The sequence below is a fragment of the Pecten maximus genome, chromosome 18 (assembly GCF_902652985.1).
Source record: "Pecten maximus chromosome 18, xPecMax1.1, whole genome shotgun sequence".
Lineage (NCBI taxonomy): Eukaryota > Metazoa > Mollusca > Bivalvia > Pectinida > Pectinidae > Pecten > Pecten maximus.
This window is the reverse complement of record NC_047032.1, coordinates 29,415,188-29,439,311: the sequence shown is the minus strand read 5'-3', so window position 1 is coordinate 29,439,311 and position 24,124 is coordinate 29,415,188. Positions and strand designations below refer to the sequence as shown.

At 35.2% G+C, this 24,124-nt stretch overlaps 2 protein-coding genes across 2 annotated transcripts; both read right to left on the bottom strand.

Moving 5' to 3' along the window:
• Positions 1–1,461: 1,461 nt before the first annotated feature.
• Positions 1,462–7,266, bottom strand: LOC117317120 (activator of basal transcription 1-like). Its single transcript, XM_033871916.1, has 3 exons — positions 7,052–7,266; positions 2,516–2,684; positions 1,462–1,895 (listed from the first exon to the last, which is right to left on the bottom strand). The coding sequence occupies exons 1-3, from the start codon at positions 7,236–7,238 to the stop codon at positions 1,490–1,492; spliced, it is 762 nt and encodes a 253-aa protein (XP_033727807.1). The 5' UTR covers positions 7,239–7,266; the 3' UTR covers positions 1,462–1,489.
• Positions 7,267–15,346: 8,080 nt separating this feature from the next.
• On the bottom strand, positions 15,347–24,114 carry LOC117316064. The gene is made up of 5 exons (XM_033870540.1): positions 23,917–24,114; positions 22,858–22,963; positions 21,373–21,613; positions 20,431–20,772; positions 15,347–16,760 (listed from the first exon to the last, which is right to left on the bottom strand). Exons 1-5 carry the CDS (start codon positions 23,949–23,951, stop codon positions 16,396–16,398), a joined length of 1,089 nt encoding a protein of 362 aa, XP_033726431.1. The 5' UTR covers positions 23,952–24,114; the 3' UTR covers positions 15,347–16,395.
• Positions 24,115–24,124: the final 10 nt, after the last annotated feature.

The following is a 24,124-nucleotide window of genomic DNA, read 5'->3' as shown; positions in this document are numbered from 1 at the left end:
GTTAATTCACAAAACATACAATTTGATAGAATCTGAGATGGACATTGCTACCTGAATAATGTTAGGTTGGCTTCAGGTTGTTTCAATCTTTTGTAAAATATTCTACCCTTGTTGACCATACCGTTATGATGGAAATTGATGTTAATTTTGATAACCTGTGGTTCCTTTACCCCAGTTTTAGCATCGACTTTTAATACTTTTTTCAATTGCTAGTTAATGCCCTCTATCTTGAGTGCCAAACCTTCATCCATCCAATTTTCTGACAATCACATATTTCATAAAGAAATTAATAGCCCAGTTCTGCTACAATCCTCCCTCCTTCAGTCTTCAGCCCTGAAGACACATATTGGACCCTAGAACAATTTTGGTGAGTATCTATATCTGAGCACAAATTATGTAACGGGAGAGGGAAAATGTCCAGGACAGGACAGGAACATTCGAGTCAGTGGACATATCTCTAGTGCAGAGTCATCCAGACAAGATATCACACGGAAGTGGAGGTGTCGCCTGTGTAGCATGTTGAGTGATTACGAAGAAAATGATATAATTTAAACCAAAAGGAAAATCATTTTGTGCGTTTGAAGCTCATAAAACATTTTGAATTCCAGACAGATAATGCACATATATGAAAGTGACAATCTATATATACAAAACAGGTTTAATACAATTCAATGGTTTCTACCTCTTCCTGAGAACTACCAGTTACCACAAGTCATTATTTCATGTACCAGGTAATTCAAATAAGATTTCTGTCAACAACGTTAACAGTGGTAGATTCAAAGGTGGACCATGGACATAATTAAACTTAAGGGAAGTATTTAAGTTTTTTTCATTTTAAGGCCTATAAAACTAAGCTCTCCAAAAGCTTCATCTAACTTGATTTATCGCACAGAAACACATTTTGTTTTTCTAATAAGTGACGTTGACCTAGCTTCCTTTGACCTCCGGATATGAAATGTAATCCGTAGCAAGTCCCTTTTGTAAGGAATGTCTATGAAGTTTGAGGTTGATCTGCCAAAGAAAACATGAGTTATGGCACGAAAACTAATTTTCTCTTTTTAAGTAAGTGACCTTGACCTTTGACCTTCAGGCCTGAAAAGCAATCCCATGCAAGCCCCTTTGGTAAGGTAAGCCAAAAGGAAACTTGAGTTATGGCATATAAATCAATTTTCTATTTTTGGGTCTGAAAAGCAATCCAATGAAAGCACTTTTGCTAAGGAAGGTGTGTATGAAGATTGGTTTTGATCAGCCCAAGAAAAGTTGAGTTATCGCGGGGAAATATCTTGTGCTGACAATTCCTAAATGTCTCCTGCTTTCGCAGGACACAAAAAGGGACATAACTTTTGGAAGAGTTGTCTGGCCAAGATACTGTCTATATAGACATAGAAGAAGGGACATAACTGTTGGAAGAGTTGTCTGAACAAGAACCTGACATTGACAAACGGACAACAAAGGGTTAAATGATATGAAATAAATGAACGTATTTAATTCAGCTGTCTCCCCCAACAAGCCCTCCAGAGAAAATATTTTTAAGAAATGATGACCGTGCAGCTACAGACTTTTTCCTCGCTATGCCTTTTTTCCCTTTCATCTTTGAGTTTGAAATGTCACTTTTCCCCTCTAACTTTCTTTTCTTATTTAACATCAGGTCATCCTCTGTATCTTTCTGTGCTATAACAAAAGTTTTTTCATCAGTCCTTCCTTCTTTGTCTCCATCAACAGGCTTTCCCTGTTTCCTTTTCCTCTCCTGAATGTGTGCTTTGACCTGATGACCCTCAGCGTTGCGAATATGAAACTGTGCCTGACGCTTCACTTGGGAGATCTCTGTTCTCATTCGCTGCTTCCGTACTTCTTTCTCATATGCCAGCCTTTCATTTAAATGAGCCCATTTAAATCTGTAAAAGGAAATCAATTCTAGATAATCTAATAACAAATTTGATATTAATGTAATACAGAAATACACAAATGAATTGCTTGCTTTATATTATGAACTATTAGGATCATGATCTTTAAATTTATCAACTTTAACCTGAAATATGGTATGACAACTTTTTCTACATATCACAGTGGTATCATTCCTCCAGTCAAGTGACATTATTTATTGTTTTTACAGTGTTTTCTTTGGAGCACCTTAATATGATATACTCTAGATAGCGGAAAAAAGAAACACAAGTTCGTTTTTTCCGATATAACTTTTAGATACTTGGTGGAAATTCAATTAAATTCCACACTGAGCTACCTCCATGAACTGTGTGTACTGTTAGCCGGAGCTGCCATTTGGTGCTAATATAACAGCTCATACACACAACATTAATATTTCCCTACCACGTACTCCTTTACAGCTGAGTTGACTGGAACACAACGGAGTAAAGTATCTTGTTCAAGGATACAACACAGCGCCCATGCATATACATGGACACGAACTAGCGATCCCTTCAGATACATATCCCCCTGCTTCCTACCAATAGACCACTGTGCCTCCGTAATTACATGTATACATATATTTATTTGTTACCTGTGCAGGTACTTGATATTCCAGAGCTCGTCGTACCACTGACTTGACTTTTTACCCCCAACATTAGTGTTATTCAATGCTAATGCTACTTGTTTGGCGACTTTCTTGTTACTAAATTCCAACCAGCCCTCTGTGAACAGTCGACCCTTCTTAGTGTTTGCTCCTCGCTCTGCAAAGTTAAACAATAAATAAACATCTACATGAACTTAGAAATTAACTTTAAATGTAGTGATAAATGTGCAATATTCAGCATAACGATTTGTATTCTATATTTGCTATAATGACATTATTCCGATGCAATATACTGTACTGCAGGAATCAATCATACAGGGATCTCTATCATAACTGACTAGTCTAGATCTACTATTAGTAGGAGTTTCCTCTCTACTGCGTGTATGCCTATAGCTATCCATGGAAAATATTAATATTATTGCTTGACAGCAGGGAATACGAAGACTCTTATCAATTTTTGATTCTATCATGATGAGAGAGTGCCCAAGTTTCCTATAGCCCCGCCACCATGTCTGGGCCCTGTACAATAGACATGGTGTCAGGGCCAGAGGAAACTCGGACTAGATGAGAGAGCGAGAGACCAAACTATATAATCATGGTTAGATATAGTCTCAAACCTATTACAAATGCTTTTGTAATGATATTAACTATATTTAATTGATATGTTTGTTCATTAGCTGATCGCTACATACGATTATTATGCTACATATGTATATATTTCCGATTTCAAATCCTTACGAGAAAAAAAGCGTCTCAGTAACCCTGATGCAGATGTAATATACATACATATAGGCCTAATGGATGTTATTTTTTCTTTGGATTTAAATACAGTAGAAAGTTTATTATAAAAAACTAGCCATTCTCATTTCCATATTTTTAAGTAAAATGTCATTTGCCACAGGATTAAAAAAAAAGTTTAGAAGCCATGCCGTGTGAACACGTAAACAGGGATTAAAAGCCCTGTGGCTAAATGACAGTATTGAATTACTTATCTGAGGTATAAAGCCTTTGTTTGAATAGTTATTTACTAAGAACATAACAGTATAAGACTTTTGTTTTTCGTCTCACCTTAAGCTTGGTGCATAGGAAAACAATCATCGCTTTGTACAAAAGTTAACTGATCATGTCAAAAAGCATTTCCCCCACAAAACAAGAGATCCCAGAGGGATCTTGGCGCCCACCATTGAATGATCTTCGTAAGTTCCATGTCAGATTGATCTTTTCTCTACTTTTCCCTTCATTTTACTAATCTGTGCAAATTGAGACATCCCACCAGTACTTTTCAAACAAGGGAATCCTAGCTATATAAGAAATTTGAGATTTAACGATAATGGCTGTTTGTTTGCCAGGTTGTTTTCAGGACAGACTGGTCCAAAAATGCAATACAAGGGACCAAGGGGAACCTACTTATGAAATTTGAGAAAGATCCATTCAGTACTTTGAGAAATAGAGATAACAAACTTCAATTGTCAAAATCCAAGATGGCGGTCTGTCGGCCATATTGTTTTCCAATTGATCTCAAAATGCAATAAGCATAAAGAGGCACCAAGGGGAACCTCCATATGAAATTTGAGAAAGATCTCTTCAGTGCTTTCTCAGAAATAGCGATAACAAACTTCAATTGTCAAAATCCAAGATGGCTGCCTGTCGGCCATGTTATTTTCAGATTGGTCTCAAAATGCAATAAGCATAAAGAGGCACCAAGGGGAACCTCCATATGAAATTTGAGAAAGATCCCTTCAGTACTTTCTCAGAAATAGCGATAACAAACTTCAATTGTCAAAATCCAAGATGGCTGACTGTCGGCCATGTTATTTTCAGATTGGTCTCAAAATGCAATATGCATAACTAGGCACCAAGGGAAACTTACATATGAAATTTGAGAAAGATCCCTTCAGTACTTTCTCAGAAATAGTGATAACAAACTTCAATTGTCAAAATCCAAGATGGCTGCCTGTCGGCCATGTTGTTTTCAGATTGGTCTCAAAACGCAATATGCATAACTAGGCACCAAGGGAAACTTACATATGAAATTTCAGAAAGATCCATTCAGTACTTTCTCTGAAATAGTGATAACTAGAAAGATCCATTCAGTACTTTCTCTGAAATAGTGATAACAAACTTCAATTGTCAAAATCCAAGATGGCTGCCTGTCGGCCATGTTGTTTTCTGATTGGTCTCAAACTACAATATGCATAACTAGCACCAAGGGGAACCTTCATATGAAATTTGAGAAAGATCCCTTCAGTACTTTCTCAGAAATAGCGATAACAAACTTCAATTGTCAAAATCCAAGACGGCTGCCTGTCGGCCATGTTGTTATCCGATTGGTCTCAAAACGCAATATGCATAACTAGGCACCAAGGGGAACCTTCATATGAAATTTGAGAAAGATCCCTTCAGTACATTCTCAGAAATAGCGATAACAAACTTCAATCGTCAAAATCCAAGATGGCTGCCTGTCGGCCATGTTGTTATCCGATTGGTCTCAAAACGCAATATGCATAACTAGGCACCAAGGGGAACCTTCATATGAAATTTGAGAAAGATCCCTTCAGTACATTCTCAGAAATAGCGATAACAAACTTCAATCGTCAAAATCCAAGATGGCTGCCTGTCGGCCATGTTGTTTTCCGATTGGTCTCAAAACGCAATATGCATAACTAGGCACCAAGGGGAAACTACATATGAAATTTGAGAAAGATCCCTTCAGTACATTCTCAGAAATAGCGATAACAAACTTCAATCGTCAAAATCCAAGATGGCTGCCTGTCGGCCATGTTGTTTTCCGATTGGTCTCAAAACGCAATATGCATAACAAGGCACCAAGGGGAACCTACATATGAAATTTGAGAAAGATCCCTTCAGTACTTTCTCAGAAATAGCGATAACAAACTTCAATTGTCAAAATCCAAGATGGCTGCCTGTCGGCCATGTTGTTTTCCGATTGGTCTCAAAACGCAATATGCATAACTAGGCACCAAGGGGAACCTACATATGAAATTTGAGAAAGATCCCTTCAGTACTTTCTGAGAAATAGCGATAACAAGAATTGTTTACGGACGGAGGGACGGACGGACGGACGGAGGGACGGACGGACGGAGGGACGGACGGACGACGGACCACGGACGCAGGGCGATTTGAACAGCCCACCATCTGATGATGGTGGGCTAAAAAAACATTGGAGTTCAATTTCAGGATGTGATAGTCTAACCCTGCAGGGAGCCTAATGTCAAATATCAGTACCATTGTACAATTATTAAGTGATGTGTTATAATTAATGCCTTTCAACAATTGTATACCAAAAACTTTGGACCAGCGTAACAGAATAGAACATTGATATGGGGTCCCCATGATTTCGTGTACGCGGTACCCGGATCCGATCACCGTACCAGGAATATTGATAATAGTTTTTCTCATCAGTGACTCAATTATTCATTGAGTCACTGATGAGAAAAACTATTATCATTTTCTGATAAATCCAAAATAATATTTGAAAAATATCGCTCATTAAATAAAAAAAGGAAGCAATTCCTAGAACTTTTGTAATCGTCAATTGACATTTTTCAGAGCGTGATTTTGTGCTGCACTCAACCATGAAAATTTACATGTTTTGACTATTTATCTGTGAAAAACAGTTTATTTTTTATATTTTTGATTCCACACTTCAAGTAAACATAGTTTATGATATAAACATAAGTCTTAATTACAAATTCTGCCTTTTTTTTATCCCGGCGATGAACGCTGGTTTTTTTGTTTATGCCTGGTCAGATTACTCCTGATCCACCACCCTGTGCTAAGACTACTGGTTTATGTGTAGCTTGTATTGCTTGTGACATCACCATGAACTACAACAATGTATACACGTTTCTCAAAATTAAAGTCAATTTAATTCAAACATATATATTCTTTACATTTGATTAACCGCCACTTATATTCGTATATTGATTAATGTCGCAAATACGTTGTCAATAAAACGTTAACTAAAAACGTTTGATACACCTTATTTATACGCTATTTAAAACCCTTAAAACTAACACTTTAAGAAGCCTTTTTATTACATGGCATGACTCTAGATCTATAATACAGAGTTTTATAATAACCAGAAACTGGTGTTTTTAAAAAAAAAAAAAAAAAACCGCTTTATAATCGATTCCAATGTTGTATCGGTGCACAGGTACTTGGGGTAAGAAATTACATTTGTATATATATACTATATAGCCTCGTATTACTATATAAACGAGGCTATATAGTATATATATACAAATGTAATTTCTTACCCCAAGTACCTGTGAACACAACTGGTGTCCGAGAATTCCACGTTTTCAGAAACTCAAGCTAACCTGATGATGTTTCACAACGGGCATGATTTGATGCCAGAAACGATGACATTATATTAAAATACATCATAGGAATGAGTGAAATATTTCACATGTCAGTGTTAGACCGGTAATTAAGTCTAATAATTTAGTACATTAGTCATTACTGATGAAATTACATCGTTATGACTGCTAGAGCAGGTACCATTTGGTTGAAGAAATATCCTTTCGACGTCTCCATAATCACTGAAAATGTCCCGTATCTTCTTCACACTCATAAAAGGTGGAATTCTACTGAGATATATCACACCAGGAACAACATCTTTCTTCTTCTGTTTTGTTTTTGGAGAAATTACACTGCTACTACTATTCGTGTTTTCGTTATCCGCCATCTTTCTTTTCACATGCGATGGGAATTCCCCTTGCGACGAAAACGAGGCTCTCATTTGGATAATTAAATGCCCACTATGACATGTAAATACAGTTAATGAACAGAAGCAGAAAACAACCTGAACCTACATAAAAAAAATCTGAGAAATATCCTTCACGGACTCTCTATGACATAGAGAATAATACATATCGATAGAACACAGTATCATAACTGTTTTGGTATCAAAACTAGTGCACAGAATGCTAAAGATATCATTTCATTCCATTTAAACTGTATCTTATTCCATGATATTTATCATGTCATAACTACTACATCTTTGGTAAAACATTATATATATATAGACATTATTAAACATTTTTATATACGAAACGACCACGCAGTATCTCCATTGGCCGATATTCTATATCCTATAATGAGGAGAGTGTTGTGACAAGAATTACTTAAGCATTGAACTGTTTTTGTATGTTATTTATGATCTATTTGAATCCCAGAGCTTTGCAAGCAAACAACATTATGATTTGTTTGCTTGCAAAGTTCTGGCATTCAAATAGATCATAAATACCATACACAAACAGTTCAACGCTTATATTTATATTCCTTTTACTTTTTTGTATTTTTTACATGCTTTAATTCATATTTAAAATTCACAATTCCCGGCTTACCGACAGTCAGCAGATTGTTTGTCAGTGCAATATTTTTCTTCTGTAATACAACTAAATGTAAAACATAACTGTTCCATGCTCTATGTCTATATGTGATCGTTTGTAATTTACCTGTGTCTTGATAAAGGGGCAGATTGCCTCGAAAATTTGACAAATTACTTGTCTGTACTGTCGTTATTACTTCTTGACAATTAAACATATATGTATATATATATATTAACAAGTGTTTTTTTTTATCATTAATTTTTTTTAAAGATTTCATTATAGTGTAAAATTATGGTTTATCTTCCTGATTTCAAAATTTTGATGCTTTTCATTTATTTGTTTTTTAGATGTAATTAATATACATTTTATATTAATAATTAATCCTACCTTAGGCCTTGATGACTGTTTGTAGATTTTTTTTCTCAAGTACACTGTATATGTACATACATATATTTTAATATTTATTATTTTATCAGACAAAAATATTTTTAAATTCAATGTATTGTTACTTCACTAATTCTTTAATTCAACCATGAAATCATTTCAAAGTACATAATCAAGTATCAAGAATCAGAAGTTTCGTATATTCTCATTTATGTTCTGTAAGAGACATATACTATCTACACAACAAGTTATGTACATGTACCTGTATGTATAATTGGTACTCTCAGGACATGCCTGTTGTCATGGCCACCTGGACCCCAGGGCCCAAACCCCACCTCACCACCACCTTATGGACCTGATTGATTGATTGATGGGGTTAACGTCCTTGTTCCGGTTATAACCGAGCCTAGGACACTACCTTATGGACATCCATAACACCTTACCTATATATATGTATCAGATGAGGATCAGTCTAAGGTGTTCCTGTTTTAACACCTGGCTATAGTTTTGTCAAGTCCCCAATTACCCCCAAGGGTCCATTTATAGCATGCTGTGCCAGGCTCCTCTGCCTTACCTACCTGTAATTAGCATCTAACACTTATTAGTGTATGTGTCAGTCGTTGTGTAATTATGAAACCATGTAAATGTATAAATATTCTATTTCAGTTTACTTAACGACATTTTAATGTAAAACAGATTTTCCCCCGAGCTAATAATGTTTCCTTTAAACATTACATAGCAATATTTTGAATCAATTTTAATTACTTTGCACAAAACTGCTTACTGTTAATTTTGGACGATTTATTCTATAATGTTTGAAGATGTTTTAGCACATAATTACGAATGAACTGCAATAGGAAGTTGTACTTTTGACCTTAAGAACATATTGTTATTAACATGTTCATGTTTATTTTTCTCAATAAAATGAAGAATTGATATTGTAGCATTTTTCTCCAAAACCATATTTTTTCCATTTTTAGCACAAAAAGGCGCTATATTCTTGCGTATGTACATATTTGGACTTAAATGTATTTAATATATATATATAGCAGGAATACCATTATGAATCTTTTCTAAAAACTCGTGTTTTTGCAAAAATGGCGCTACATACTTGTAAAAGATACTTTTAAATGTAGAATCCAACACTGAAGCTATATCATATTTGGTTTTTAGTTCACTTTGTAAATCCCTTCTTTGGGTACGAAATTACTGTAATTCCATTTTATAATCTATAATCAACACTTTAATAAGTGAATATGTTCAGCAAAATATCTAACTTTTACATGTATATATGTTTCATAAAAATAAAAACACAATGGTGACAGCGCGGATAGGCAGGAAGCAATCAGCATCAAGAACAGTTTAAGAGGCGGATAATATGTTGCGACAAAAATAATTATTTCCTAAAGATATCGTGAGGACAGTAAAAGTAGGAAGTAGAAGAAAGCTGATGTAGCTGAGAGGCAAAGTCCAGAATTAGAACCAAGACGGAAGAATTCAGGCAAGCCAATGGGAATTCAGAGATCTTGGACAAGATTTGGAACAACGTGTAATGAACTGGACATAAATCTGGAGGTACCCTCAATTCCATCTATAGTCTCTCATTTGGTCCACAGGGACATGAGCGTTTGTTACAGTCTACTTACTTCTTAAATATCTAAGTTTACAGTAGCATCACATTGTCACATGTACGTCGAGTTCCAGGAAACAACATTCAACACAAAGGAAATGGCTTCGGAATATTTAACCAGACAGTAAACTGTAGATATTGACATTTCCAGAGATAGTTTCAACCGATCTCGGTCAAGACAGGGTCCTTTGTATTTGATTACCAGGAATTTCGTTGTTATAGAGCTGACAGTTCCATGGGAGGAAAGACGCAAGTCAAAGTAGTGGATTGCAGGGAGAAAGTGTGGTGGACTTAGAGCTACCCAATGGAAGAAGATGCTGAGGCTTGTGAAGCATGTGAGAAAGGACGATCCAGAACGGGGAAAAATAACAATTGCTGATATGATGTGTGGTCAGTCTCGTGAGGTTAGCCTTGTAGGGTGTGAACACGTGACATGGCCACATGAGAGCTGTACGTACGTTTCTATATACAGCTAGTATAAACATGTTTTTTCATCATTGGGGACTTTAGCAGATAAAATAGAACATAACCATATTGTGGATATAAGGTAAGTTCATGAATGTTGAAAAAATAAATTTCATTCCTTAAATAACAGTTATGTAGAAAAAAGATTACATCAATGCTACGTCACAGTAACTCGCGATCGGTAAAAGTTAATTAGGCCGTCATCGATCACCTCGTTATCATTCGAAATCTTCACACTGGGATTTATATAAACCGTTTCTTCAGAAAGAAGCATCCACTTTGTAGAACAGGTTTATTTTCACCGAGAAATGAGTTGTGAGTCGTAGAGAAACCCCAGTTTGCCAAATGATGTTTATTTTAATTTATAAAATAGTTGTCGACGTAGCTGGATTAAGCAACCAGCCAATTCCATTTTCTTCAGAAATGCCTTGTTCCAGATTGACACTTTCCTTCACAACACAAAACGCAATTTTTCTTCAGATATTTTTTTATTGAAAAACATTCTGTATAATCGGTGAATGATAAAAGTGTGCTGACCCTTATTTACATTAAAATACACGCATATGAAGATACATCTAAGCTTTCCGCTCCTAAACATATTATAGCGAAACCAGATATTTAAAATGTTCAAAAGAATATTCAATTCTGATGAAATGATTAAAATATGAAAACTTTTTTTTATAAACATTGAATACTATCATGATGACGACATCGTTGTTTTAACTCGGAATCCTTAAAAGGATGATAAAATATGAATAAAATATATAATATGTAGCATAAAATCAAAGTACTGAAAGTACTGCAGGAGGCGTTAGTCAGATGTAAAAGGTGATATATAATATGTAGCATAAAAAATCCACAAAAGAACAACATGTAATAATGAAATTGTATTTTATAGATTATATGATACATATTTACATGTTTAAAATTGAATAGCAACGTAACAACAAGATATATTTTTAAACGAGTCATCGTAAAAGGTAATGCATTGAGAAGAGTTAATATACAAATGTAAATCTGGTGCTTTCTTAACGAAAATAGTTTATACGCTCAACACATCTTCGCAATAATCATTAACATTCATGACTTATTTTCTATATGGTTATATCAGTGGAGGCATTCCTTCGTTTGAATAAAGTTGAGGTCGTCAAAATTAAACTTACTTGAAATTATGTATTTTTTGCAAATAGTAAAAGTTACAATCGTTACATTAATAAGGCAGCTTTACTCTCAAGATAAACCAACGTTCTTCGAGTATTAAGTGCTGAAAATTCTTAATTTGACCCGAAGTATCACTAATTACCGCAAAAGCCTAAAGTATTTGTATAAGATACGCCTTTTTCTTGTACATTTCAGCATTAATTTCATTAGTTGTAGGCACAAATACCCGTATAACCATCGTTCTGATATAGATTTCATCGATAGAAATTGTGCGTGTTTCTGATGTGAGAAAGAAGGAATGCCCCTTTAACACGGGCGTCTGTTTCTGGTTAGTATTATACGAAAAAATATTAGCCTACTCCTACTATATCAATTGAATTCAATTCATTTTATTACCTTTGGCTTGACAGCCAATCAGTTTTGTACAAACATAAACACTTCATATTGTACAAAATACAAAGGATAACATATGGAGATCAACATTAACATACATGATATACATATTACATAAGGTACTAAATATAAAGTTCAATCTACATCGTAACACTTATACATGTATATGGTGATATTTATTACTTGTATCAGAGACCTATATAGGTCTCTGCTTTTATCGAGTAATTTTATCACTGTGAGAACATATATAATGTACTACATGTATCAATAAATTTGCAATATATTTAAACGATATATATTCTTTGTATATCAACAAGGTGTAGAACTCGAAGATCAGACGATGCATCGACTGTGGAACCAAGGTACGTTACATTTCGAATTTCAGAAGACTGCAAACTGTATTATCACAAAACGGATCATGTCATTCCACATCGATATACAATTTTAAAGAAAATCAGAACACATCTCAATTAATTTTTGGACAATGTCTATCTTTTGTTTGTTGCATGCCCCAAGCAGAACAAAATTATGATTCAAAATATTTTAGCAAATCAGAGGCTACGGTAGACATCTTGGATGGTTTCGGAAAATAAACAGTTGTTTCCACAAGAAGAAGAAGAAGAATCAGGATAAAAACAATAATTCCTGATATTTTATTTAAGGGACTTAATAATCGCCTCTTCACTCTCCAATGAAATAAAAAAACAACATAATACGATAAACGTAATATAACAATGATACCTGGTTTGGTAATACCAGAGACCTATAGTATATAGGTCTCTGGTAATATGTAGGGAATAAGCCCAGAGACATATATACCAGAGATAATATGTCTCTGATAAGCCTAATAAAAATGCTTTTCACACTAAACTATATATGTATATGTATCAGGACTTTTTTCATTATCAGAAAAAAACACTGAGGTAGAAAAAATCCTAATATTCCATATTGGTAGTAAAATAAGGTTTTACAGCCTAATATCAACATGACTTAGGCCGACCAGACAGTCCCTCACTAGTGAAACAATGCCCCAGTAAATCAACAGTTGTACATTCCTAACAAGATCTTAATGATATACATGTAACGTTGTACATTCCTAACAAGATCTTAATGATATACATGTAACATGGTACATTCCTAACAAGATCTTAACGATATACATGTAACGTTGTACATTCCTAACAAGATCTTAAATATATACATGTAACGTTGTACATTCATAACAAGATCTGAACGATATACATGTAACATTGTACATTCCTAACAAGATCTTAATGATATACATGTAACGTTGTACATTCCTAACAATATATACGATATACAAAGAACGTACATGTAAAATCGTACATTCTAAACGAGATCTTAACGATATACATATAACAACTCAATTCCTAACAAGATCTTAAATATATACATGTAACGTTGTACATTCCTAACAAGATCTGAACGATATACATGTAACATTGTACATTCCTAACAAGATCTTAATGATATACATGTAACGTTGTACATTCCTAACAAGATCTTAAATATATACATGTAACGTTGTACATTCATAACAAGATCTGAACGATATACATGTAACATTGTACATTCCTAACAAGATCTTAAAGATATACATGTAACGTTGTACATTCCTAACAAGATCTGAACGATATACATGTAACGTTGTACATTCCTAACAAGATCTGAACGATATACATGTAACGTTGTACATTCTAAACAAGATCTGAACGGTATACATGTAACGTTGTACATTCCTAACAAGATCTGAACGATATACATGTAACGTTGTACATTCCTAACAAGATCTGAACGATATACATGTAACGTTGTACATTCCTAACAAGATCTGAACGATATACATGTAACGTTGTACATTCCTAACAAGATCTTATAGATATACATGTAACGTTGTACATTCCTAACAAGATCTGAACGATATACATGTAACGTTGTACATTCCTAACAAGATCTTATAGATATACATGTAACGTTGTACATTCCTAACAAGATCTTATAGATATACATGTAACGTTGTACATTCCTAACAAGATCTTAAAGATATACATGTAACGTTGTACATTCCTAACAAGATCTGAACGGTATACGTGTAACGTTGTACATTCCTAACAAGATCTGAATGATATACATGTAACGTTGTACATTCCTAACAAGATCATAATGATATACATGTAACGTTGTACATTCCTAACAAGATCTGAACGATATACATGTAACGTTGTACATTCCTAACAAGATCTGAATGATATACATGTAACGTTGTACATTCCTAACAAGATCTGAATGATATACATGTAACGTGGTACATTCCTAACAAGATCTGAATGATATACATGTAACGTTGTACATTCCTAACAAGATCTGAATGATATACATGTAACATGGTACATTCCTAACAAGATCATAATGATATACATGTAACGTTGTACATTCCTAACAAGATCTGAACGATATACGTGTAACGTTGTACATTCCTAACAAGATCTTAAAGATATACGTGTAACGTTGTACATTCCTAACAAGATCTTAAAGATATACATGTAACGTTGTACATTCCTAACAAGATCTTATAGATATACATGTAACGTTGTACATTCCTAACAAGATCTTATAGATATACATGTAACGTTGTACATTCCTAACAAGATCTGAACGATATACATGTAACGTTGTACATTCCTAATAAGATCTTAACGATATACATGTAACGTCGTACATTCCTAACAAGATCTGAATGATATACATGTAACGTTGTACATTCCTAACAAGATCTAAACGATATACATGTAACGTTGTACATTCCTAACAAGATCTTATAGATATACATGTAACGTTGTACATTCCTAACAAGATCTTAACGATATACATGTAACGTGGTACATTCCTAACAAGATCTGAATGATATACATGTAACGTTGTACATTCCTAACAAGATCTTAAAGATATACATGTAACATTGTACATTCCTAACAAGATCTGAACGATATACATGTAACGTTGTACATTCCTAACAAGATCTTAAAGATATACATGTAACGTTGTACATTCCTAACAAGATCTGAACGATATACATGTAACATTGTACATTCCTAACAAGATCTTATAGATATACATGTAACGTTGTACATTCCTAACAAGATCTTATAGATATACATGTAACGTTGTACATTCCTAACAAGATCTTATAGATATACATGTAACGTTGTACATTCCTAACAAGATCTTATAGATATACATGTAACATTGTACATTCCTAACAAGATCTGAACGATATACAAAAAATGTACATGTAAAATAGTACATTCTAAACAAAAATATTAACGGTATACATGTAACGTTGTACATTCCTGACAATATCTTAATGATATACTTTTTTTTTGTACATGTAACGTCGTTTATCCTAACAAGATCTTAACGATATACATGTAACGTTGTACATTCCTAACAAGATCTGAACGATGTACATGTAACGTTGTACATTCCTAACAAGATCTGAACGATATACATGTAACGTTGTACATTCCTAATAAGATCTTAAAGATATACATGTAACGTTGTACATTACTAACAATATCTTATAGATATACGTGTAACGTTGTACATTCCTAACAAGATCTGAACGATATACATGTAACGTTGTACATTCCTAATAAGATCTGAACGATATACGTGTAACGTTGTACATTCCTAACAAGATCTCAAAGATATACATGTAACGTTGTACATTCCTAACAAGATCTGAACGATATACATGTAACGTTGTACATTCCTAACAAGATCTTAAAGATATACATGTAACGTTGTACATTCTTAAAAGATCCTAACTATAACGATATACATGTAACATTGTACATTCCTAACAAGACCTGTTACATGTTTTTGGATATAAAAAAAATTGTGAAATGATGTAAAACACAGACCATTTCTTAAACATGATAAAACAACGATAAGCCAGCTGTGTAACAGTAAGTATATACATGTATATATAATAATAATCAAAAACCCGTTCATTTTGATAAATGTGTTCCCATGTCTTCTGTTATGGTAAAATGGTCCAACAAAACATCTCTGTCACTTGCTTACATGTGCGTTAAATTAAAACAAAAACTGACGCACTTCTTCACTTCCACCAGTTCGTTATATTGACTAACTAAAGCAAGACTTTTTCATCATTTATCAACATGTATATCACATTAACAATTTCATGATGTGGACAAATATAAAACTACAAGGAAAAAGCATTTATAATTGCGATACAACTTTGTCCAATTTGTCAACTTTTTGGCCATAAAATACCAGTCATGCAACTCCTTAAGGTTCGTTTGCCATATAAGTATGTTTAAACTTAATCATATACATTGATCATGTAACCACACTATTTTCCAACATCATTAATTTAGGAATAATTAAAACAAGCAGGTATCATTTGTCAGTTTTATGAATTTTAGATTCCATCAAAAACTATCACAGTTACACATCCGCAGTGAATGGCGTTTCACAGAATCTCTTTCTTTGGCAAAACCTTCAGCAGCAAAATGGTTGGCCCAACGCCTTTCAAAATCTGTCTTTTTTATTTTCAAAATCTTTAAACTCTTCAAGCATAGATCATAGGTTTGGAAGAATTTGAATTTATCACAAATACACATGCTAGCAAAGATGACTGGAAGCTGGGATGTAGTCATTTCTCGGCGGTGACTAAACAGAAGACGTTTGTCTTCCTCTCGTATAGTTACTTCTTTCCTCAAAATGTTTATCATGTGTTTCTTCCAGGCTAAGAGGTAATGGTGAGAAACAGGAATTTTGAACTGCTGTATTCTGTCTGGAAATAAAGAAAAAACAAATACATTTAGCTTATAAAACAAAGCAACAGTTACTGAACTAAATTAATGATATAAATAATTACAATATGGTATGACGTACTGGTTCCTTAATCACCAAAATCATTCAAATTCCCATTTCAAGCACATGATTATCTGAATTTTGCCTAAACTGGCATGACGAGTGTCTGATAAATCTGAAAACGCTTACACATACCATTCGTAATGAATAGAAGCTGCGATATTGTACCTAAGATACAAGATTAGCGATGATATTGTTCTCGAGAGGTAAAGGATTAGCTGTGATATTGTTCCCAAGAGGAAAGACTAGCTGAGATATTGTTTCTGCAGGATTAGCTGAGATATTGAACCGAGAGGTAGGACTAACTGCGACATTTTATTGGAAAGGTAGCGTATTGTAGGATAAGCTGAGATATTGTACCCAAAAAGAAAAGTACAATGAGCTGCAAATTACTGCAATATTGTATCTGACAAGTAGGACTAGCAGCAATATTCTACCCGACAGGTAGAATAAGTCAAAATATTATACCTGTAAAGCAGGACTATCTGCAATATCTTTGATATTGTACCTTACAGGTAAGATTAGCTGTGATATTGAACCTGACACATATGACAAGCTGCAATATTGTACCCGACGCACAAGACGAGCTGCGATAGTGTATAAGCGAGGTAGGATAGGCCAAGATATTATTCCCCACAGGGAGGACGAGCTGTGATATTGTATTAGAGAGGTAGGATAAGCCGAGATATTATGCCCGACAGGGAGGACGAGCTGTGATATTGTATTAGAGAGGTAGGATAAGCCTAGATATTATGCCCGACAGGGAGGACGAGCTGTGATATTGTATTAAAGAGGTAGGACAAGCCTTGGTATTGTATCTGACAGGTAGGATAAGCTGAAATATCGTACCCGAGACATAGGACTCAAGCTTAGATATTGTTACCAAAAAGTAGGAATACCTGGGATAGTGTATCCGAGAGGAAGGACTAGCTCCGATATTGTACCTGACAGGTAGGCCTTACTGCGATATTGCACCAAGAGGTAGGACCACCTTAGATACTGTACCAGAAAAGTAGGATTTGCTGCAATACTGTTCCCCACAAGTTGGATACCACAGCATACATATGTATATTTGCATAGAATTGTGAGAAAGTTTCTTTATACCTGCATGTTAACCTACTATGCATCACTTTTTTGATGTCTAATACATTTATAACAAGAGGCCCATGGGGCCTGTATCGCTTACCTGGATGGATTTGACCAAACGTCAAAATAATATTCATGTTCATTTTGTTAATAGCTTTATTTGTCAATCTCGAACAATATTGCTATATATGGTTATAGTGTAGGGATCTCAACTGCTTTAAAGAACTAACTAAGAAATGAAGTCCAGACTCTCTAAGGGTGTGAAAAAACCCAAGGGATTGTTTTTACAACATGATTGTGTTTAAAGAAACTAAGTCCCTTGGGGTGGGGAAAGACCCTTAGGCCTACATTTACATCAGGATTGTGTTTATCCCTTAACGGCCAGCGAAGCTATGTACATGGTTAAGGGATGGGGATCTCAACAGTTTCAAGGATTATGTTTATTTCTTGATGCCAAATAATGCTATTCTGTATATGGTTATGGGGTGGGGCTCTCAACAGTTTCAACAAGAGATCCCAGATGGATCTTGGCGCCCACCATTGAATGATCATTATAGATTCCATGTCAGATTGATCTTCTCTATATTTTTCCCTTCCTGTTACTAATCTGTGTTACTTTGAGAAACATCCCACCAGTACTTTTCAAACAAGGGGAACCTATATATGAATTTGAGAAAAGATTCCTTCAGTACCTTCTGTAAAATAGCAATAACAAACTTCAATTGTCAAAATCCAAGATGGCTGCCTGTCGGCAATGTTGTTTTAAGATTAGTTCTAAATACAACATGCATAACTAGGGACCAAGGGGCACCTGCAAATTGAATTTTAGAAAGATGCCTTCAATACTTTCTGAGGAATAGCGATAACAAACTTCAATGGTCAAAATCAAAGATGGCTGCCTGTCGGCCATGTTGTTTTCTTATCAATCCCAAAATGAAATATGCATAACTAGGGACCAAGGGCAACCTATATATGAAATTTCAGAAAGATCCCTTCAGTACTTTCTGAGAAATAGCGATAACAAGAATTGTTTCCGGAGGGACAACGGACGGACGGACCACGGACGCAGGGTGATTTGCATAGCTCACCATACCATGATGGTGGGCTAAAAACATAACTAAGAAACTAAGTCCCTATGGGTGGGGAAGACCCAAGGGCATATATCTGCAACATGATTTCTTTTATCTCTTTATGCCCAACAATGCTATATATGGCTATAGGGTGGGGATCTAAATGGTTTCTAAGATATATCAAAGAAACTAAGTACGTAGGGGTGGGGAAAGACCCCAGGGCATATTTTGGGGTTGGTCAGAGATACTATTTATGAAAAAATCTGTTTCCCTTAAATATTCCCAAGGATGTTTCAGACCAAATTTGGTTAAAATCTATTCACTACTCTATGACTAAGTAGCGATTTATAGGACTTAGCTCTATTTCCCCTATAGGGCCCATCCCCCTAGGGCCAGTGGGGTCAGAGTCACCATTCAAAATCTGATCCCCTTTTTCCAAAGATGTTTCTGACCAAATTAGGTTAAAATCTTTTCAGAACTTATACAAGAAGCAATTTAAAAGCGTTAAATTACCTCTATTTCTCCTAGTGCATGGCCCTAGCTGCCCTTTTGGCCCCTTCGGGGTCAGAGTTACCATTTATGCAAAATAGGCCTATATGCTCCCCTTGCCCCAAGGACGTTTTTGACTAAATTGGGTTCAAATCCATTTATAACTTTATGACTACATGTAGTAGCGATTTAAAGGAATTACCTAAATTTCCTCTATTGGGCCCCGCCCTTTTTGCCCATTGAGGGTCAGAGTCACCATTTATACAAAATTTGTTCCCCTTCCCCCACAGGCGCTTGCATAGAAAATGAGAATTAAAAAAAAGAAGATATCAGTGGTATGTGTACTGTGCAAAAGTGAAGGCCGGAAATTCTGTCACGAGCGAAACGGCACCCAATCTCACTTCAACCCTTGTACTTGGAAATTCTGTCACGAGCGAAACGGCACCCAATCTCACTTCAACCCTTGTACTTTACAGAGTACACATACCACTGTCATATAAAAAAAAAAATTGAAAATCACATTTTCAAAGCAAGCACCTGTGCTTCCCCCAAGGATGTTTCTGACCAAATTGGGTTGAAATCCATCAATAATTCTATGGCAAGTAGTGATTTAAATAAATTATCTCTATTTCCCCTATTTGATCCTGCCCCTTTGGGTCAGAACTGTCATTAATGCAAAATCTGTTCCCCTTCCCCAAAGGATGTTTCTGACGAAATTTGGTTAAAATCCACTAAGTATTTTATGGCAAGTAGCGATTTAAAGCAAATGTTGACGGACGAGGGACGACGAACAAACGACCAGAAGGACAAAGGATGCTGCGCCATGGCATAAGTTCACCAGTCCTTCGATCCAGGTGAGCTAAAAACTACATTTGAACAGGAAATCCTTACACAAACATGGATGAAGGTTGAATTAAATTAGTAGACAAGTAATATCATGCATACCCGTAATTTCATCAACAGTCAGCACAAATAGACTTCCAAGCAGTTCGGCTCTTGCATTTGATACCTCCAGTTGAAGTTCATATCCAACCTCCTTGTATTCTGGTTCTGCTAAAAGTTCCTTGCCCTCAAAGTATGATGCTAGTCTTACCACATGTGGTTTCGCATCTTCAAGAAGGAACTTTTCAACACAGCGTAGATATGCCACAATTCGAAAAGGTGGAATGTAAATGTCATCCTCGGAGAGAGAATCCACACTCTGCTGGATCACCTTTACACATTCTCGGATCAGGCCATCTGCCTGATACTCATCTGCTAAGGGTAGCACTATATCCAATGTTTTATCTGTAAAATAAATCAATTTACATTGTACTGTACATTATACTAACCACAGGGTACCTCTAGATGTGCTACTGACTGTTTAATAATTCTAAGCTTTATTATTTTAATTTTATAATCAAGATGAGCTGTACCAAGTATGTTCAGATTTCCTGTCCTGCCTGTCTGGTAAACATATTGTGGGAGTTATCTGATTTTTTGTGGCTATTTCTTAATCATAACTGAGCTAATTGCAGTTTAGTTATGTTTTTTATATATTCCTCAGTGATGCCAGGAGCCAAATGTTTGGAGCTATGATAAACCTATTTACATATTTTGCAATACATAAATAAGGAATGACACTGCTACATATATGTATATTTACATCTCTCCCTTCTTCAGCTTAGTAAACTCTGACTGCTAATAAATAAGCATATACGAGCTAACCATAGGAAATGTTCATTGCCAACTGCGGGCATACTACTGTATACACAGTCAAAATGAGGTACATTCCTTAAATGTATTGATAATTATTTAAGTCACCTGTTCAAATTCTGTTATCCCCTAAAATTTCAGTATTCCCAAATAAATATGTTTACACAACTACTTATGTTTATCGATAATTACCAGTGACTCGTTCAGGAAAAGACGGCAAGAGACACTTAATGAAAACTGACATATCAGTGTATGATTTCCCGGGTAATGACAACTCCAGTTTCGTGTTTTCGGTACTCTGTCCGTTTTGCCACTCCTTTTTAAGCCATGCCGCAAAAACAGGGGATGCACTTTCAAGTAAATCTTTGTTAACATGAAGGCGATGATCCTCGACGACTAGGACCACGTCGTTTGGCAGAAAGCATGGATCTGTCTGAGAGTAGAAAGACAATGTAAATTAATATACAGATATGTTGATTTCAGTGTATGATGTCACTGGGGAAAATGAGAAATAATCTAATTTCTTGTTAACTATGATGTAAAATGTGTTCGATTCCTAGTGGTTTTGTTGTTGCCGATACCCCCACGGGAATATATGGCCTTAAACCTTTTTTTTACTTTTCAAGGGTCTCCATGAAAATAATATTTTATTCATAATTTGGCCTCATCTGATTATCCCCTGTTTCACCAAAACGGGGGATGTTAATTTGGGTTTGTCAGCCAGCCGTCTGTCACACTTTGTTTCCGAGCAATAACAGCAAAAAGTTTTATCAGATTTTCTTGAAACTTGCTAACAACATTAAATGCCTAATGGCTCATCCAAGTTCTATGGCAAATTTCCCTGGACATTATTTGGTAGAGTTATGGCCGTTTTATTAATATAAATGTCATTTTTGGAAGTTTCTATGCAATAACAGCAAAAAAATATTATTGGATTTTCTTGAAACTTGGTAACAACATTCAAATGGCGAATATGGCTCAACCAAGTTTGATAGAATTTTGCGGATGTTATTTGGCTGAGTTATGGGTCAGCCCCATCATTTGTAAAATTTTTAATTCCCACCCCATATTGATGCTACCAGTCAAATTTTTTTCAATTCCTATTAGCAGTTTTTTCAATTCCTATTAGCAGTTATGTAGAAGAAGTCATTTGTTGATGGATGGAAGGACGGACAAAAGGACAGACCAAAGGACGGAAGGACAGACGGTATGGTATGGCCTACACTCACCTGGGTCTTTCCGACCAGGTGAGCTAAAAACTAAGGAGAAGTTTTGAACATGTTAGTGTGATTTGCTTTGAAAGGATGTGTACAATCCTCAGAACAAGAACAATTTGACAGAAATATACAACTAGAACAATGTTAACAAAAACTCCAAGGTATACATTTCGGAATAACATTTTTTCGAGATTTTCTTTTAATCCCATGGGGCCACTAGGGTTTAAGATGATTCTCCAATCGTGTTCATACTTTTCTTTTGTAAAAAAATTCAATCAAATGGGTTAAACTGACCATATAATTATAGCAAAATGAATTGTCATTTGATCATGACCATATCAAAATCAACCCTTCCTTTATCATTATACAACCACATACAATAACTGTATACCAAATTACAGCTCTATATCTGTACTCAAAATGAGAACTTGATATGTATAATATAGGAAGTGTTCCTTACCTTTATTTGAATTTTCAGTCTCTTTTGTGGTTCACTGGTCTCGCTATCAACATTGTCAGAGAAGCTTCTTTTCAAACAAGGTGCATCATGGGTAGGAGTTTCTGTCCTGCATTAGAAACATTTCAATGGTAATGTAGTCACCGAAATCCATGAAAGCAATATGTACTATTACATGCATAGGGACTTGACAAAAATTCCCATGGTCCATATTATATGTACTGTAGCGTAATCCTACTGCTCTAGTGCGCGAAATTAAACTCTCACAGTAAATATTTCAACTGCAATAGTCTTCTCCCTTTTATACTAAAGTCAATCGGGCAAAGTTTGCCCAATCGGGTAAACGTGACCTTAACCGACCTTTTGTCGTAACCTGACCAAATCCTGTAGGAGCAGTCGGGCAAACTGTCAGGAGCTGTCGGGCAAATTTACTTAATTACATGGATACACATACTGTACATGTAAACATATATTAGATGGTGATTAGGGATGAGTTAATTATGATATGATGACCTTGTGTATTATAGACAGCCGGGACACTATAAAGAACTCCCAGGGAGGTGTAACTGCAGGTGACCTTACATCAATTAAGGGGCAATTAACACCTCCTTACCCGTAGTGTGGACCACAAACATAAACGGTGTCACACAAACTGTAGCCACAAATCAATGTAATTAAAAACATTATCAGTGAATGGCGTATTACTCTGCCTAAATTCTCACGGTCAGCATGTATACACTTGTATAATTGAGTCGGGCAATGTAGGGCAAATGGGGCACCCCATTTAATTACTCATGGTAAACATAAACCTGAACTACTAAAACGACGAACAATAATATTTCCAACTTATACAATATATATACATGTATATATACATATAAAATAAGGAAATATACTACAGTACCATAGTATATAAAATAGACCATGGGTTGGGAATTCATGCTAAGTCCCTAGGATTAATATTACATGTATATGAAAATGAATTTTAACTCTTGATGAGGATCGACAATATCCTAAATTTTGGGGTCGGGGTATTACTGTTACTCAACAAGCTCAACGTACCTAACAGTCGCTACAGTATTACTGGGCCCGTCCATTTCCTCAGTAATATGAAGAAATGTAATTTTAGATGTACTGACAATTTGCTTTATAAATCCATTAATTAGATTTCCAACTTCAGTAAGAATATGGTATCCCCGCGATAAGTATAACTAGCTGGTAACAACGTAACTGACAAATTACGGGAAATCAACACAACATCAACAGGGGC

What these genes read in the sequence shown, in the direction of transcription:
- LOC117317120 (XM_033871916.1), bottom strand. Translation starts at nt 7,238, where the DNA reads ATGGCGGATAACGAAAACACGAATAGTAGTAGCAGTGTAATTTCTCCA. An exon ending in GATATTTCTTCAACCAAATG is followed by an intron (nt 2,685 to 7,051) that starts GTACCTGCTCTA and finishes TTAACTTTGCAG; the next exon opens with AGCGAGGAGCAAACACTAAG. An exon ending in AATATCAAGTACCTGCACAG is followed by an intron (nt 1,896 to 2,515) that starts GTAACAAATAAA and finishes TTCCTTTTACAG; the next exon opens with ATTTAAATGGGCTCATTTAA.
- LOC117316064 (XM_033870540.1), bottom strand. Translation starts at nt 23,951, where the DNA reads ATGGACGGGCCCAGTAATACTGTAGCGACTGTTAG. An exon ending in TTTTCCTGAACGAGTCACTG is followed by an intron (nt 20,773 to 21,372) that starts GTAATTATCGAT and finishes TTTATTTTACAG; the next exon opens with ATAAAACATTGGATATAGTG. An exon ending in GACTGTTGATGAAATTACGG is followed by an intron (nt 16,761 to 20,430) that starts GTATGCATGATA and finishes CTTTATTTCCAG; the next exon opens with ACAGAATACAGCAGTTCAAA.